The sequence below is a fragment of the Amblyomma mixtum genome, chromosome 2 (genome assembly GCF_055824585.1).
Source record: "Amblyomma mixtum isolate Tamu chromosome 2, ASM5582458v1, whole genome shotgun sequence".
Lineage (NCBI taxonomy): Eukaryota > Metazoa > Arthropoda > Arachnida > Ixodida > Ixodidae > Amblyomma > Amblyomma mixtum.
The window spans coordinates 68,531,616-68,546,606 of NC_143013.1; the positions used below are offsets into that span (position 1 = coordinate 68,531,616).

The following is a 14,991-nucleotide window of genomic DNA, read 5'->3' on the forward strand; positions in this document are numbered from 1 at the left end:
GGGTAACGGAGCAGATTTCAAGAGAAGGCAAGTGTAGCAGGTGGTGACAGAAAGTTAAGGGGGCGGATGATATTAAGAAGTTTCCGGGGATACGGTGGGCGCAACTGGCAAAGGACAGGGTTAATAGGAGAGACATGGGGGAGGTCTTTGCCCTGGAGTGGGCATAGTTCGGCTCATGATGATGATGAATTTCCCCAAAAGGTTGAAAGGCAAATATCGCCACAGGTCGCACTTTGTACACAGGCATTCGTAAAATAATTAAAACAGCTTGCCAGATCAGTACGAAGATTCTCATTGATTTGCATTAGTTTATACAAAATTTCATTAAATGCGATGAAAGTTACTGATGCCATAAGGTCTGTTTGAAGAGCATTAATGTCAGAATCGTCAGTGATCTCACGGTGGCTGCATTTCGCAATTATCAGAAAACAGGCATATTTTAAAATAAATATAAGTAGGTATTCCATTTATATATATCAAAAGCAACATGCGACTCCACACCGATCCTTGAAGAACTGAACCAACTGGCAGAGAGGGACAGAGAGGCAAAGGAGAGAAAAGTGGATATCCAGTAAATATTGGCGTAATAGATATTAAATAGGCTTAATTCATGTGCCAGTAACCAATCCCCTAACTTGTCAAATCCTTTAGATAATCTACAAATAAGCAGACCGTTGCAAAACTAGTATTTAAGCATACATGCAGGCGTTGCGTTAGCTACTCAAATCCTCGGTGTCACACGCATTTATTTAAGAAATTTGTGCAGGGTGGGAGTGAAAAACTGCTGGCTTCGAGAAATTTAATGCGATAAGTGTAGTCCGTTACCTTCAAGAGAACTGATGTAAGCACGCAGTGCTGGTTGCAATTCTTAAGGTAATGAGTTTCTCGATGTTTGTGCATAGGAATTACTTGCTTATCTTTCAATCATTGGTGATGATACTACAGTTATACGATAGAGAGAAAACACATTCAATAATGATAGACAGAATTTAATCGAGTTGCGTAATAAATTAAATCTATTCGGTCAACACCACGAAAAGACTAGGGTTGTTGAATAGTTTGTTCCATTTACCCATGCCCACACTGAATAGCGTAAGACCCTCTAGATTACAGAGGGGCATAACGTGGGAAGTTTAGCAGCGAACCCTCATGAAGTCAAAAAATGAAGAAACTATTTTTCAGCACTCTGACCTAAAGGTCACTGTATTCTGGGTCTATGGATCTCTCACATTTGCTAGTTCAGCGCAGCGCTTTTTGTTTTTTGCATGTCTGTGCATCCGCCCCGTTTCTGCTCACCGTTTTTCTTTCATGACGAACCAGCACCAACTCGGCCATCTAGCCATCTGTTTACTGATGGGGTCGCTTACAACGGAGACTGCGGTACCCTACCACGATGTTCCCAGTCGGTCCCCTTCTAGACTGTTCCTAGAAAAATTTCCCTTAAGACTCACCGTCGGAGGTGCATGCTCCCCCTCCTAAACAAAAGAAAGAGATAGTGAAGAAAAAAAAACCGACAGTAGGTTAGCTAGGTTACAGATAGTTGGGTACTCTGCACATGGGTAGATGGACGAAGAGAAGGCAAGTGGAGCTCTTTTCGGTGTGTGAGCCAAACGTGTGCATGCGGTCATTTCCAAGCTATGACAAGACGTCTTCGATTGGGTGAGAGTGCAGGCTCGGGCTCAAGTGCGTGCCTAATGATGACGATGTTTGGGGCCATGGCGGCTGAATCATGTCCCCTGTTAGTGGACGTGGGTCCGAACGTCGAAGTGCTACCTCGAGATACTATCTCTCATAGTCAAAAGGCGGCTGCGCGAAGGAGAACACCTTGTTTACTCCTGTATAAAGCCATAAATAACCCAGGACTGTTCTGTCACTGAGCGACAACGTTTTTGTTACAGGCTGTGTTGATGCGGAGCATGGGATCCCCGCATGCGAGGAACCTCTCAACACAGTTGCTGGGTGGAGACTAAAAGGTTTATTGCAGTAGAGGGAGAGACAAAGAGAGAGTGTAAAAGAAAGCACTCCCGGTGCTGTTGGAGTGCAGGCTATCACAGTATGGTGCCCAGTCAGAGGAAATTGGGAATGCGTCAGTCGACGGGGCTGTAGGGGTCAGGTGCCGTCGGAGGAGACGCCTGCTAGTTTTTGTAGAAGTGGCCGGCCTGTGCTAGTTTCTTGGAAGCGGGCCGGCTTGTATGCGCGAAGGACACAAGGGTTGCTGGAGCGGCCTTGCGTCGCTTGGTCAACGGACACAACAGTTTTAACAATATCTTAAAAGAGATCTACATGCAGGGAACATGGCTCTTATGTAATAAATGAAATCGATTCTGTCTCGTTTAGCATAGAGAATCTTATCTACCGGATAACGAGTGCGCTTCAAAATGTGTCCCAAATGCCTATATGACTCAAAGGAGCATGAAGACATTGAATTTAAACGCCAGGCATAGCTTATTCCCAAGGTTTTCGACTCCTTCTATACGCTTCTTTAAGGACTGAGAACTTGCTGGCAGCTACTTATTTATTTTTAGGCAAGCCACCCTTTCTCCTGATGAAATTGTTAATTAACGATTGCGCTTGCATTATTTGAATCGTGTGAGTGAGTCAGGATTCCACCATGCAGAGCAAGTCCCGGGTTTCTGAGAATGAGCGACGATAACATCGTAAGTGAGGCCGACTCCCCAACACGTGGTGGTCACTCTCTTAAGAAGCGACGACATGAAGGCATCCTGAAACGCGCTTTTTTCTTCATCAGGCACCCGGGCATCCAACTTGAAGAACTTCACGTAATTTTCTGCGCGGAAGAAAAACAGAAAGTGAAGAGGTTAGCGTACGAAACAATTCTTAATAACGTGTGCTGATAGGGCCACTGCGATAGAGTAACCTCCTTAAGGAAATAACATCTGGAGGCGAATACAGCGGTTAGCGCATCAGATAACGCTTCATTTTCACTTGTAATTTTGTATTCACCATCGTTGCCCTCTTTTCGCAATTATTCACTAGTCATTAATTTATTGATTCATTTCATTCACAGAGATCAGTCTCACCATCCAAGCTCTTTGTACCTCAATGAATATGAAATGACACATAAGAAAACCGTCAGCTCTGATTATGCATCCACAAGCTTCAGTTTTGCCAAGTGCGCTGGTTTTGAACTATTCTCCACGTGCTTAAATAGTTAAAGGCGCTAATTAGCATTTTATTCATTCTCAAGCATCATTCGTTCTTCAATCCTGCTTCAGTTCTTTTGCGCTGATGTGGGGCCTACCTGTATAGACCATTTCCAGCTAGTACGAAAGCTTATGTCACATAGGAATGATCGACACAAAATTACCTTCTGTATTATGCCCCGACGGAGAATGTTGCACTTTATTACTTGTTCATTATACAGGGTGTCCCAGCTAACTAGGACCAAGGTATATAAAAAACTAAGAATCCTTCAAAATTGAAATCACGTGGATGTTGTTAAGGTTTATCTAAAGTTACAGTACCATTTTTTGCTCCTCCTATTTGAATAATTAGTCGAGATAAATAAACTTTTTAAATATAGCTTGAAACGTTTCGGCATCAATAGGAAAGTTGTGGAGCTCCACAAATATCGTCCAACCCAGGCACTTCCAACGAGATAGACTTAGCGTGGCCGTTTTTATTCGGGAAAAACGAAAGCCCGCGGAGTTTAAAATATACCACGTGACAGCGCGCTCCGTGCACCCAGATGCGCCGCGATTACAGCGCTCTCATGCGTGCTTTGTAAGAAACATCACCCGCTTCGGGCCTTTCGTGTTGCCCAAGACAGGGCTTCGCGATGAGCTTGGTTCCAAGATAAGCGCCAGTGGTTTTATGGCAAAAGAGCTTGGACTGTGCATGTATAACCCTGACACAAAAGCAACCAACTACAATCGCACAATGCAGCGTTTGATGTTGGAGTTTTGAAATGATCTTTGTAGCGTCGATACCGTAAATTTAGCGGCACTCTTCACTACTGATATGTCTATTATGGGCGCTTTGCAGAAATAAATCTCCAGTAGCGGTGGAGAATGTGTTCCGGCACTGCGGCTGTGTATGACGTCTGTGCAGCAGAGCTTCCAGCACTTCAGCTATCACTGCTGCGTGGTTTAGTCTACGGCAAAGAACCGGCAATCCTTTTTTTTAAATCACTAAGCGCTGATCCAGGGTTGGCTGAGATCATTTGCATTCTTCTGATAGGCTATCAGATTTCCCCTTGAGGTGTTTCCCACTATTCTCAGCCTAACGTGGACGCTGCTACTGGCACCACGAACGAAATTTCGCCAGCACGCGACCTCGTCACTCTTTCTTCTTCGCGTGATGCGACCAGAGAGTTCCGGAACTGACCGCTCGTGGCGCATTCACAGTGTTCCAGACTGTTGCCAGTGTGTTTTAAGCGCCTACTCTGAAAGTCTCACCGATGTCTTTTAGAGCGCGGCCGAAAGCGATGGATGATCTGTTTTAGAAGTCCACTATGCGCTTTTGCTGCTGTCGCCGGCACTGCCATGTCCAAAAATAAAGTTTTCTTTTAATGCGTCCACTTCTCTTTCTCTTTTCCCGTCTGTCGTCTCCGCCACGCAGTAAAATTTCTGGAACACATCATAAAGCGAGCTCAGCTGCGTTTTGTCCACGACTTCAATCAAGTGGCTGATTTTCATAAAGGAACCCAGCAACGCCTTGCCAATACAAGGCTGTGGAAGCGCTTAGATCGAACTGTTTTGCCATATCTTCTTATTCCATACCAAAATTTGTTTTGGCTGGTACGCTTTTAGTTTACATTTGCAAGCGCCTGATTTTTGTTTCCTACGGCACATCGCTGCCGCAGCCCAAGGTAGCATCTTGGCCTCAATTGGTAAAACTAGAGTCACTGAGAAGCGCATAGATGCCAGTAAAATGGGCTAGCCGGTGTACAAGTTTCTGCTTACCCATCCACTCAAGTGGCGTAGGCAATGTCCATTTGCTAGCGTAGGTGCTGCAGGCGACCAAATCGAGTCCAGCTGCGGCAATGGCGCTCCTCTCTTCAGCCTCCACCTCTTGTCGAATCACCGGCTGGTTGAAGCGGAAGCGCCGAGGAAGCACATCGTACGGGTCCTGTATTGAAAGCAGGCGCTGCTCGTTTATCCGTTTATGTCAACCGGTGTTTCGTATTCACGCCGCAAGATGTTAGAATGGTCGATGTATAAGGAGCCTTAGAATACCAGTTCGCTCCTCTAAAAGTCTTCCATCTTGCAAGGTTTTGCGCAATGCTCATAAATAACATGCTGGTTGTTTTCCCAACCGCATTCGAGTAACACACATCCAGCAGTTAGTAGATGACAGACAGGTGAATTCTTTCATCATGAACTGAAATGTACTATTAAAGCAGAACGAAGAACAACAAAGCCGGGCCCGTATGTACCATTCAGAAAGAGATGTCAGGATAGCGAGGAAGTGAGGAAGTGTAAGAAAATATTCCAACAAAGGATGCAATGACCAGAAGGATCTTGGCCCAACTGTGTTTATGCTCCTTAATCATTTATATCGCACTCATTACCTTGGTGATGAGCGTATTCAAAGGCCATCTACCTCCAATTTGCCCTGCAGAATAAGCTTGCAAAAGGCCATTGCTCAGCGTTTAGGACGCCGAACCAGCACTCACGGGAAGAAGATCTGTCCATGCTTCCATGTTGTAAACATCGTGCCACGTGTCTGTGATCCCTGTTCTGTTGAAGCTAACGACGAGGCACTCTCCGCCGTCCTTAAGCAGCCGGTAAATGTTGCGGTAGCTCTTCTCCAAGTCTGACGCGAAATTGAGTGACAGGAACGCGTACGCACGGTCAAACAGACCATACTTCTCCAAAATATCTTCGGGATTGCCGTTCTCTACGTCTAGAACCTCAAAGAAAACTTGCGGTTGCTGGTGGTGTTTCCTGGCGTAGTCGATCATATCACTGCATACGTCAACACCCACAACACGCTTGCATGGCCGCAGACGGGGAAGCAATTCCTCGGCTGAAAAGTTGCCTGCTCCGCAGCCTACGTCGAGGTACTGGTCTTGGTAGCCAGCCAGACGCCTGAATCGCGCGCTATCCAAAGCCTTGTGACTCTCCCGATACGCGTTCGTGCTTAACGAAACTAAGCCCTCGGGGTCCAGGTCAAGGCTGCTCCGTTCCTGTCTGCTTACGCTTCTAGCTACCCACTGCGTTCTCCTGTACAGGAAACCTGCGCTGGCCATGTGCCACAGCAGTTGTTCCGCTAGACGACTAAAGACTGCTGCCGTCAGCCACTTGGGTCGCTATAAACGCGAGAACACATTCTTGACGATTAGAGGTTTGTATTTGGCTGATAGCGTTATTTGCTTAGATCTCTACGCAGCTCAGATATCTGACGCTCGCCACGCGTAGCTTCGACAGAGGACAGATGTTTATGCCGATAAGCGCAGGATGGTAGGGTGGTAAAGCAATGCCACATACCCACGCAAGGTCATTGGCCGCTCCTTGGTAGTACAATTTTGCTCTTAGCTACCTCAAAGATTTTCTGTCCTGGTGCTGGAACAAGGAAATAATTTGCGATTTTATTCGCCTGGAGTGCTCGGGCAGGTAATGGGATTTTTGAACGACGTCGTGATTCACCCGATAGGCCAGTGCCACGTATGTTCAAGATCATGTTTTTTTAAAACATTGGGTTACTAATTGCACGACTGATTGCAGATTTTGAAATCAAACAGATGTGTTCTGTGCGCTGGGTGTTGAAATGTGTTATTTTGACTCTGCACACATTCGTAAATATAATATTGCCCTTAGTGTTTGTTTGGCGTACTTGAGGATAAATGGTTATTGCATCTGGAGTGCGTAAAAGCAAACTAAATACAGGTAAACACAACTGTAAATGCTAAGCGACGCGTTTTGTCATTGCTTTTTCTGGGCTCCCAACTGTTACTCATTCGGCACAGCGTTGCTTCTTCACAGTTTTCACTTTGTAAGCCCTCGCAGCAGTTTCTCGATTTACAGACATCGAGATTACACGCCGAGCCCGAAAGAGAATCATCGACTATTCTACGTTTCCCGGAACAGTGCGGGCTAATCTCACGCGTCTCTTCCAAACCGGAAGATGTTTTACTTCGCTGCGCATCCGCGTGCGGAACGCTTCGAGCGCCCCGGATTCGTGAATCACACTGATCCCTCTAGCAGCTTAGGCTGCCATGCCTAAGCTGCTGAATGTGTAAGCTCTGAATGTGCTGAATGCTGTATGTGTAAGTAATCAATGCCGAATGTGTAAGTTCGTCGGGTTGCGAAGGATTCTGAAATTTGCCGACACGGTCGTAGAGTTCAAGCTCACCGTAACCCGGTGGCACTTCGGCCTCCAGAGAACTCCTCATATGCTCATTGTGAAAAACCTAACACTTATAGGGTAAGAAACAAATGACGTTTCGTAATGATGTCATTTCCTCGCCAGATGAGTTTTCGTCGAACTCTGGACTATATCCTCATATGCTCGCGTCGCTAGAAATTTTACGTTTGATTTCGCATTCGTTGTTGCCCTCGCAGTAACCTCGTCGCTGCGGTGCTGCTACAGCAAAGGTCTTCCTTCGGCGTCGAGCAGCTATTGCTTATATTCACATAATTCCTGCTATACACCCGACTTTAGCTTTTGAACTTGATCCCCGCCTTCAGCCGAGCCCTTGCAACCCTAAGTTCTTGAGGCACGAGCTGCTTTTTTTTTTTCTTGCCTTGCGCTGTTTTAAGAATGTTGAGAGTATACACGCGAGCAGCTTTGCTATTTTATTTTCTTCTGTGGTATCCGTTGCTTAAGTGCAATACGATCACGCGCAGCAACTCAAATTGCCCAGCCTTTCGGAAGCGCCTCCCTGGCGGCGAATCACACCAGAAAAAGAAGCGTAACAATAGCGAGAAAGCGTGCAAACAGCAGGAGAGGTCCAGGCCTGCAGATGAGCTTGCGTGCCTGTCTGTATGCGCAAAAATGCCTCTACTGAAGCGATAGCTCTTGTAGTCTGAATTTAAATTTAATTGAGAGTAAGGGCGGAATGAAATGCCTTCGTTGAAAACAGAAGCAGCAGTCCGCCCTGTCAGCATAGAGTGTCTGGTTTCAGCTGTCAATGTTTTGTTCGCATGGCTTCCACGTTAAATACTGGACAAAATCATATAGAGTGCAATGTGTTCAGGACTTTTCCGAATACTTCATTGTCCCAACAGTGAGGTCCCATATTGACGAGGCATAAATAGAAAATCTTAATCCCAAGTGAAAGCTGTTCATTATTCGAGATGCCCATACTGGCGGGTGTCTTATTAGTGAGGCACCACTCATTAGAGTGGTGCCACGACCACCTGGGGTTCTTTAACGTGCACTGAAATCGCACAGTACACGGGCCTCTAATAGGAATATGCTTTTGAAGCGATAGCTTCACTCTGCTAGACAAAGCCGGGTACCGCCGTGTGTGCAACATACCGAACATGACTGGCAGGTGGCGCCAAGGGAGCAACGCAGGAGGCAGGCTGGCAACCTAGGTCACGTGACCTTGCAGCGCCATCACAACCTGCCCACCGGATTGTGAGCAAACTGTCCACCGTGGTAGATGACCATTAAATTAATGCTTGGTCACTCAGGAAGAGAAACATGGGCCACTAAAAGCTCACCGCTGTAAGCGCCTGCCATCCCAGGGCAGTGGCGCATTGCTTTACCTCTGCGCCACTGCTCTAGGAAGAGTATGAGGATTCCCAGGGATGTATGAATGTATAAAATAGAGAATGACCTTCTTCACACATTGGAATCACCCCTATACGATATCGCGTCATGCCTTTAAGGCGGAGCTTAAGTGTCCTTTCTTTTGAGGAAAGTAACCAAAACGTCATTTTAAGCTTAATTGTATAAAGTAGGTGCACGTCACACTTCTTTTTTTTTTTTTGCATCGGGCACCTCGTTAGTTTGAAGTATTTTTGCTTTGAAAAAGCATTATTCCGCGACAAAAGAACTGCTGAAATCTAATGGCGGGAAAAAAGGAACAAGTCAAGGGCTGGCTGACTTTAACTAGAGCATTTATTCTGCGAAATGCAAACTAAAAGCTAATGGAATGTCCAGAATTAGCACTCAAAGGTCAGCTCGCGTATGTGTCATCTTCTTCGCCCTGATCCGTTTCAACCCTCTTTGGTTCCAATGAGAGAAGTCTTTAGTTTGGGGGGGTTTCAGGTTTCATCGTGTATAGACGTTATGTTAGTTCTCTTTGCGTTTCTTTCTGACAGGCTACATCTACCAGAATTATTTTGGCGCCAAGGGTTGTCGCATCCAGAAGAACCTGGCGAGCATCCTTCAAAGAATACTGAAGCGCAGCTCAGTATGATGGTATTTACTCGGTCATGGACAAAGAGTTTGTTTTAAGCTCTGGCGCCGTGGGAATATTCATCTCTGTTCGCGTCTGTATAATCTGCCTGAATGGACGCTAGAATGCGGTAAACACATCATACTCATCAGCCTGATTACGTCTCCTGCCCGATAAAGGCCATCCCCGTGCCTCTCCAATTAACCCTCTCCTCTGCCAGCTGCGGCCACATTATCCTCGAAAACTTCTTTATCTCGTGTACTGTGCGATTTCAGTGCACGTTAAACAACCCCGGGTGGTCGAAATTTTCGGAGCCGTTCACTACGGCGTCTCTCATAGCCTGAGTTGCTTTGGTACGTTAAACCTCATAAACTAAACCAAACCTTGATTGCCGGCCCCTGCTATGCTTTCCTTCTCTATGTAAGCTGTAAGCGCAGTGAGCACCAATCTCTCTTTATATAATTTTTGGTAGTGGAATCATCATCATCATCATCATCATCATTTATTAACCCTAAAGGGTCCCGTTAGGGACATTACATAAGGGGGGAGGTGGTACAGGGGTGTTCACCAGTCATACATGAATATAAATATAGAAGGAATATAGAAATACAGAAAAATATAGAAAATATAAAATATAGAATAGAAAAGAAAAGTAGAACAAGATGAAAAAAAGACATAAGTAACAAATTCAAATAATCAAGTCAGGACAGAGTGTAGCAGAAATATAAACAAAAACAGATTACAACTTTGGAAGTAGAACAGGCTGGTCAGTTTGCAGGGCTTGGAAGCTGGCATAGGGCACAGGAAAAAATTATTTGTCGTTAAGATGGTCGATTAGGAGCTGTCTGAATCTGGAAGGATTAGTCTCAATGACAATGTGTTCGGGGAGGTTATTCCAGCTTTCTATCGCACTGGGAAGGAAAGATTTATTGAAAAAATTGGTGGAGCCGTGCAAACGCTGTATGCTTAAGGAGTTAAATAAACGACGAGATGATCGTACCGGAGCTCGTAGAAGGTTTTCTCGAAGTGCTGGAAAGTTAAAGTACAGTTTGTGAAAAAGACAAAGAATTGTTTTCCTGCGAAAGGCTAATGACTTGACGCCGAGAGATGATTTCAACGCTGTGATGCTGAGCTGAGATTTATACTGTGAGGTGATGAAGCGTGCTGCCCGATTCTGGGTGGCTTCGAGTGAATCTATCAAGTAGGCTTGGTGAGGATTCCATATTGTTGAGGTGTATTATAGTTTAGTCCAAATGTACGTTTAATACGCTAGTTGTCTGGTGGCTGCGGTGGACATGGAAAGTGATCTCCTGATGAATCCGAGTGATTTGGAGGCACTAGCACATAGTTTCCTGATGTGATTAGCCCAGGCTAGGTTGGTTGTTATCTCGATGCCGAGGTACCGGTATGAATTAGTTTGAGACAGCGCTATGAAGTTCAGGGAGTACGAAAAATGAAGAATCGAAAGTTTACGTGAGATGTGCATGAACTTACATTTAGAAACGTTGAGCTGCATTAGCCAGTCGGAACACCACTTCTGAATTCGGCTTAGGTCATCCTGTAATAATTCCTGATCACTGCTATTGTTGATGCGGCGATAAATGACGCAGTCGTCCGCAAAGAGACGGACAGATGATAAAATACTAGATGGCAAATCGTTGATGAAGATTAAAAAGAGTAATGGAGCAAGAACCGATCCTTGGGAAACTCCGGAGATTACTCTAGTAGTTTTAGATGCATGACTGGCGATGAAGGTGAATTGCAAGCGGTTAGTTAAGAAACAGTGGATCCAGGATAAGACAAGCGGGTCAAGTGACAGAGCTGAGAGTTTGGAAAAGAGACGCTGGTGAGGGACGCGATCGAATGCCTTGGCGAAATCTAAATAAATTATATCGGTTTGGAAGGCAGAGTCTATATTTAATTGAAGATCAGTTGTAAGTCCGAACAGCTGAGTTTCGCACGAAAAACCTGCCCTGAAATCATGCTGATTGGGAAAGAAGAAACGGTTGTGGTCAAGGTGAGATGCGATGTGCGAGTATATTATATGTTCGAAAAGTTTACAAGAGATACATGTCAGTGAAATTGGTCGATAATTTGAGGGGTCGGAGCGATCTGCAGCTTTGAAGACTGGTACAACTTTGCTTAATTTCCAGTCGTCTGGAATCTGACTAGTGTTAAGAGACTGGGCAAAAATGAGTTGCAAGATTTGGCTCGAGAAATATTTAGTTGCTTTAAAAATCTTAGCATTTTTTCATTTTTTCATGGATTGAAATTTGTGCCCATATGATTCATTCGATAATTATGTAATTCACACTTGAAACATCGTTGAAATGTTGTTTAAATGTTGTTGAACTACTGCAGTGCGGCTGAGATATTGACATATCGCTCGATTACTGCCGTGCTGAAACCAGTTTTATTACTCACACTGCAGTGATCTGTGTTTTATTTCTACCAACCAAAATTCCTATACATCAAAGCGTGAATGCTGCCTCTTGTCTTTCTGACAAACAACTTGATGCAAATCACATCTGCACTAAAGAACATATCAGCCGATTCTTCCTTCAAGTCAAATTGAGGTGTTATTTAAACTTGTTCCTACGTGTTGAACTGGTGCAGATACTTTCTTGCAATGAAAATGTTAGCTGTTCAGTTTTATGTAATTACGCTGTTAATTTATTGATCAAACCCACAAATTAAAAATATAAACGTCCTCCTGTGCTTCCTTTAGTATCTGTGACTGCTGGCCTTGCTAAAAAGGAGCAATTAGGAAGATGGAAGTGGTAGAAGTGGCAGTCTATTGTTCTTCACAAATAAACTGTTCAGCATAACTTTCGTTTGCATAAAGTTATTTGTCACCAAAACATTGGACAGCATTCACGCTTCGATATTGAAGTTTTTGGATGGTTATAAATAAAGGGTAAATGGTGGATATCCCTTGAATGAGAGTAAGGACAGTAATTTTTGCACAACATAAATTCAATGACATTTCAAATTTTTACCAGCACAACGTTAGTTCAAGAGCTTTTCAGTGACGTTTCAGTGTCAGTACTCATAGAATCTGAAGAGGTGTCAATGATAAACCAACAAAATAATTCGAAAAAGAAGCAATAGAATGTCCTTATTAAAGCATGGGCCAATTTTCTGAAAATTACAAGGCGCCAACATGTTTCCACAATGGCATTACAACAAAATTTCAACGCTATTTTTAAATATTGATCAGCGATGCTTTAAAGGTGGTTAAACATTTTTTTTTTGCAAGGAAATATATTACGCGAGGGTAAACTGAGATGAGTGAATTTCAGCACAAGCAACTGTTCCGCTAGCTCCCTGTATCTTTTTTTTTTTGCTTGGGAAAAACGCTTATTCACATTATCAGAAGCCTTCGAAGAGCCCACTGTCCATTATTTATTAAAGAACAGATGCATTTTACTTGCACCCATATTCACCAAAATGTTTATGGAGTCAATGCACGCTCATTCTTTATCGTGCGTTTTGCCTATCGTGCATTTTGCCTGACAGATAGCAAGGCAATCTGATGAAAACAAAGTATCCCTATCACAGACACCCAATTTACAAAGTGGTATCTCACTTCCTTGGATTTAAAATAGTGGCACAGTGCAGTACCAAACCATAGCTTCCAAAACGGCACTTTCACCATATTGATACTTCATTCTGACGGGTAAATAAACTGCATACGATAGATTAATATAAGCTGCTACCGGCCTTGTGATCGCGACTGCCTGTCCAGAAACATTACTGGGCCCGATAAGCTTATAGATAAGGCTTCAAGTGAATCGCTGACCCTGGTGCCGAGGCAGCGGTGCTCTAACGCCTTTAAGTGCAGTAATGTCCCATACGCAAATAGCAAATTGCAGTGGCGCTTTCATTGTTTTCTGACTCAAGAATTAGAAATCCACTACTTGCACCGTTGGTGACCTGTGGTTATTTCCGCACTTTTCGATGAGCGCAAGTTCCGTGACTAAACCTTCAGTGTACCTGCAATCCCATAATACGTAGTCGCGTTTCGTGAAACCTCATGCACAGGGCGTGTACTATTTTATTTTCTATGCACTTCGCTCAGGAGAAAACATTTAAACGCTTATTAACCCTTCAGTCAGTTAATAAAACCAATACGCTTCAAAAAGGTACTCACCTAAAACGTTTTTCCGTACCTTACAACACCCTTGTTATAAAACAAAATATTTATTGAGCGACAGGATACGCCTTGTTTACACACCTCCACACTCCCGACAATCATAGTTCGACACAATGCTACCCAACATCTCAAGCTCGTTGCCCGGTACGCAAAGCTGCGCCCACGCACGGTCCGCACAAGTCCTCGCGATTACATGTACATGGCATCAACGTCGATTTTTTTCCTTGCGCCACGAAAGCACAAAGCAACGTGGACGTCTCCTGGATGACAAACAGCCGCCAAGATTTATCACTACTTGCATGGGCTGGTATGTTCTTAATAACTGAAACACTCACAGTGCCTCAGGTATACTTCCAAAGCTTTTAGACGAAGGCCAACATTAACAAGCTTTCTTTTCAGATATACAGTGCACAGGAGGTACGACATCCTACATGAACTAGAAGTCGTCTCGCCGAATCAGGTTGTTCCTCCGTCTGCCCACGCTCTTCTCTTCCGTCTCACGTTCACAGTGACGCGTTTTAACGGTAACAAACGGGACTCGGGAGATACGCGCTAATATGTTTCGCGCACCCACGGAGTTTTTAGCGCCCTGTTTGCTTTAGATCCCCGGTGTTCTCCATGCTTGCTGTGAGAGTCGATCGTATGTTATGTGCCTGGCAGAGGCGGCAAAGGCTTTCCTAAATGTCCTTTCACGCACACGCTTCTAGCGCCGGTGCATCAAACGCCGCGCTCTTGGAACTCGCTGTCGCATCACAACATGCTTGCTCCTTCGTTCTCTCTGTAATTCATCTTTCCTTTATTTTTTTATTTTTCTCCGACGAATTTCTGAGTGTCCGGCCAAACCAGCCATAACAACCCACTTAAAACTGATCCTCTGTGTTTGGTCCATCGAGTGTTTGCAAAAGTATGAACGCAGCGCACTCCATTCTTGGAGTTGGAGGGAGTCAAGCTTCTCAGATCATAAAGATAATCAACTTTGGCGCATAAATTTAATAGTATTGCATTTAATTTGGTGTACATAGAGGCTACGAGTTGACGAAGCGGACTAAACTTATTTATAATTTGTCATCTTTCGACACCACAAATTATATATATATAAAATAGAAACATTTAACTGTACTCATTGCTTTCGGTGACTATTTGCTTCCTTTTCATTTTAATATGATAGAGGGAGATAGGGACATAACATAGGAAGTTCAGCTGTGACCCCTTATAACGTGAACGATTGAACTAATGTATCATTTACCATGTTCACCTATGCTAACGGGTATATAGATTCAATTTCCATCCTGTTTGGCATAGAGAGCCTTATCTACCGGATAGCGAGTGTTCTCCATAATGTGTCCCAAATTCCTAAGTGATTCAAAAGAGCATGAAGGGACTGAATTTGAACACTGTACAAAGTTTCTGGCCGTTGTTTTCGACTGCATATAAACGGCGGCTTCAGTACTGAGAACTTTATGGCAACCACTTATTCATTTACTCATTTATTTGGCAGTCTGGCTGTGTTTTGATTAAATTG

General features: G+C 44.2%; 1 protein-coding gene across 1 annotated transcript; it reads right to left on the reverse strand.

The window, feature by feature from the left end:
- Positions 1-1,975: 1,975 nt before the first annotated feature.
- On the reverse strand, positions 1,976-6,256 carry LOC149359648 (4-vinylphenol methyltransferase 2-like). The gene is made up of 3 exons (XM_089569094.1): positions 5,639-6,256; positions 4,926-5,091; positions 1,976-2,788 (listed from the first exon to the last, which is right to left on the reverse strand). Exons 1-3 carry the CDS (start codon positions 6,212-6,214, stop codon positions 2,577-2,579), a joined length of 954 nt encoding a protein of 317 aa, XP_089425220.1. The 5' UTR covers positions 6,215-6,256; the 3' UTR covers positions 1,976-2,576.
- Positions 6,257-14,991: the final 8,735 nt, after the last annotated feature.

Coding starts and splice junctions, on each gene's coding strand:
- LOC149359648 (XM_089569094.1), bottom strand. CDS start 6,214: ATGGCCAGCGCAGGTTTCCTGTACAGGAGAACGCAGTGGGTAGCTAGA. Junction 5,092..5,638: donor CATGGACAGATCTTCTTCCC/GTGAGTGCTGGT, acceptor CTTTCAATACAG/GACCCGTACGATGTGCTTCC. Junction 2,789..4,925: donor TACGCCACTTGAGTGGATGG/GTAAGCAGAAAC, acceptor TCTTCCGCGCAG/AAAATTACGTGAAGTTCTTC.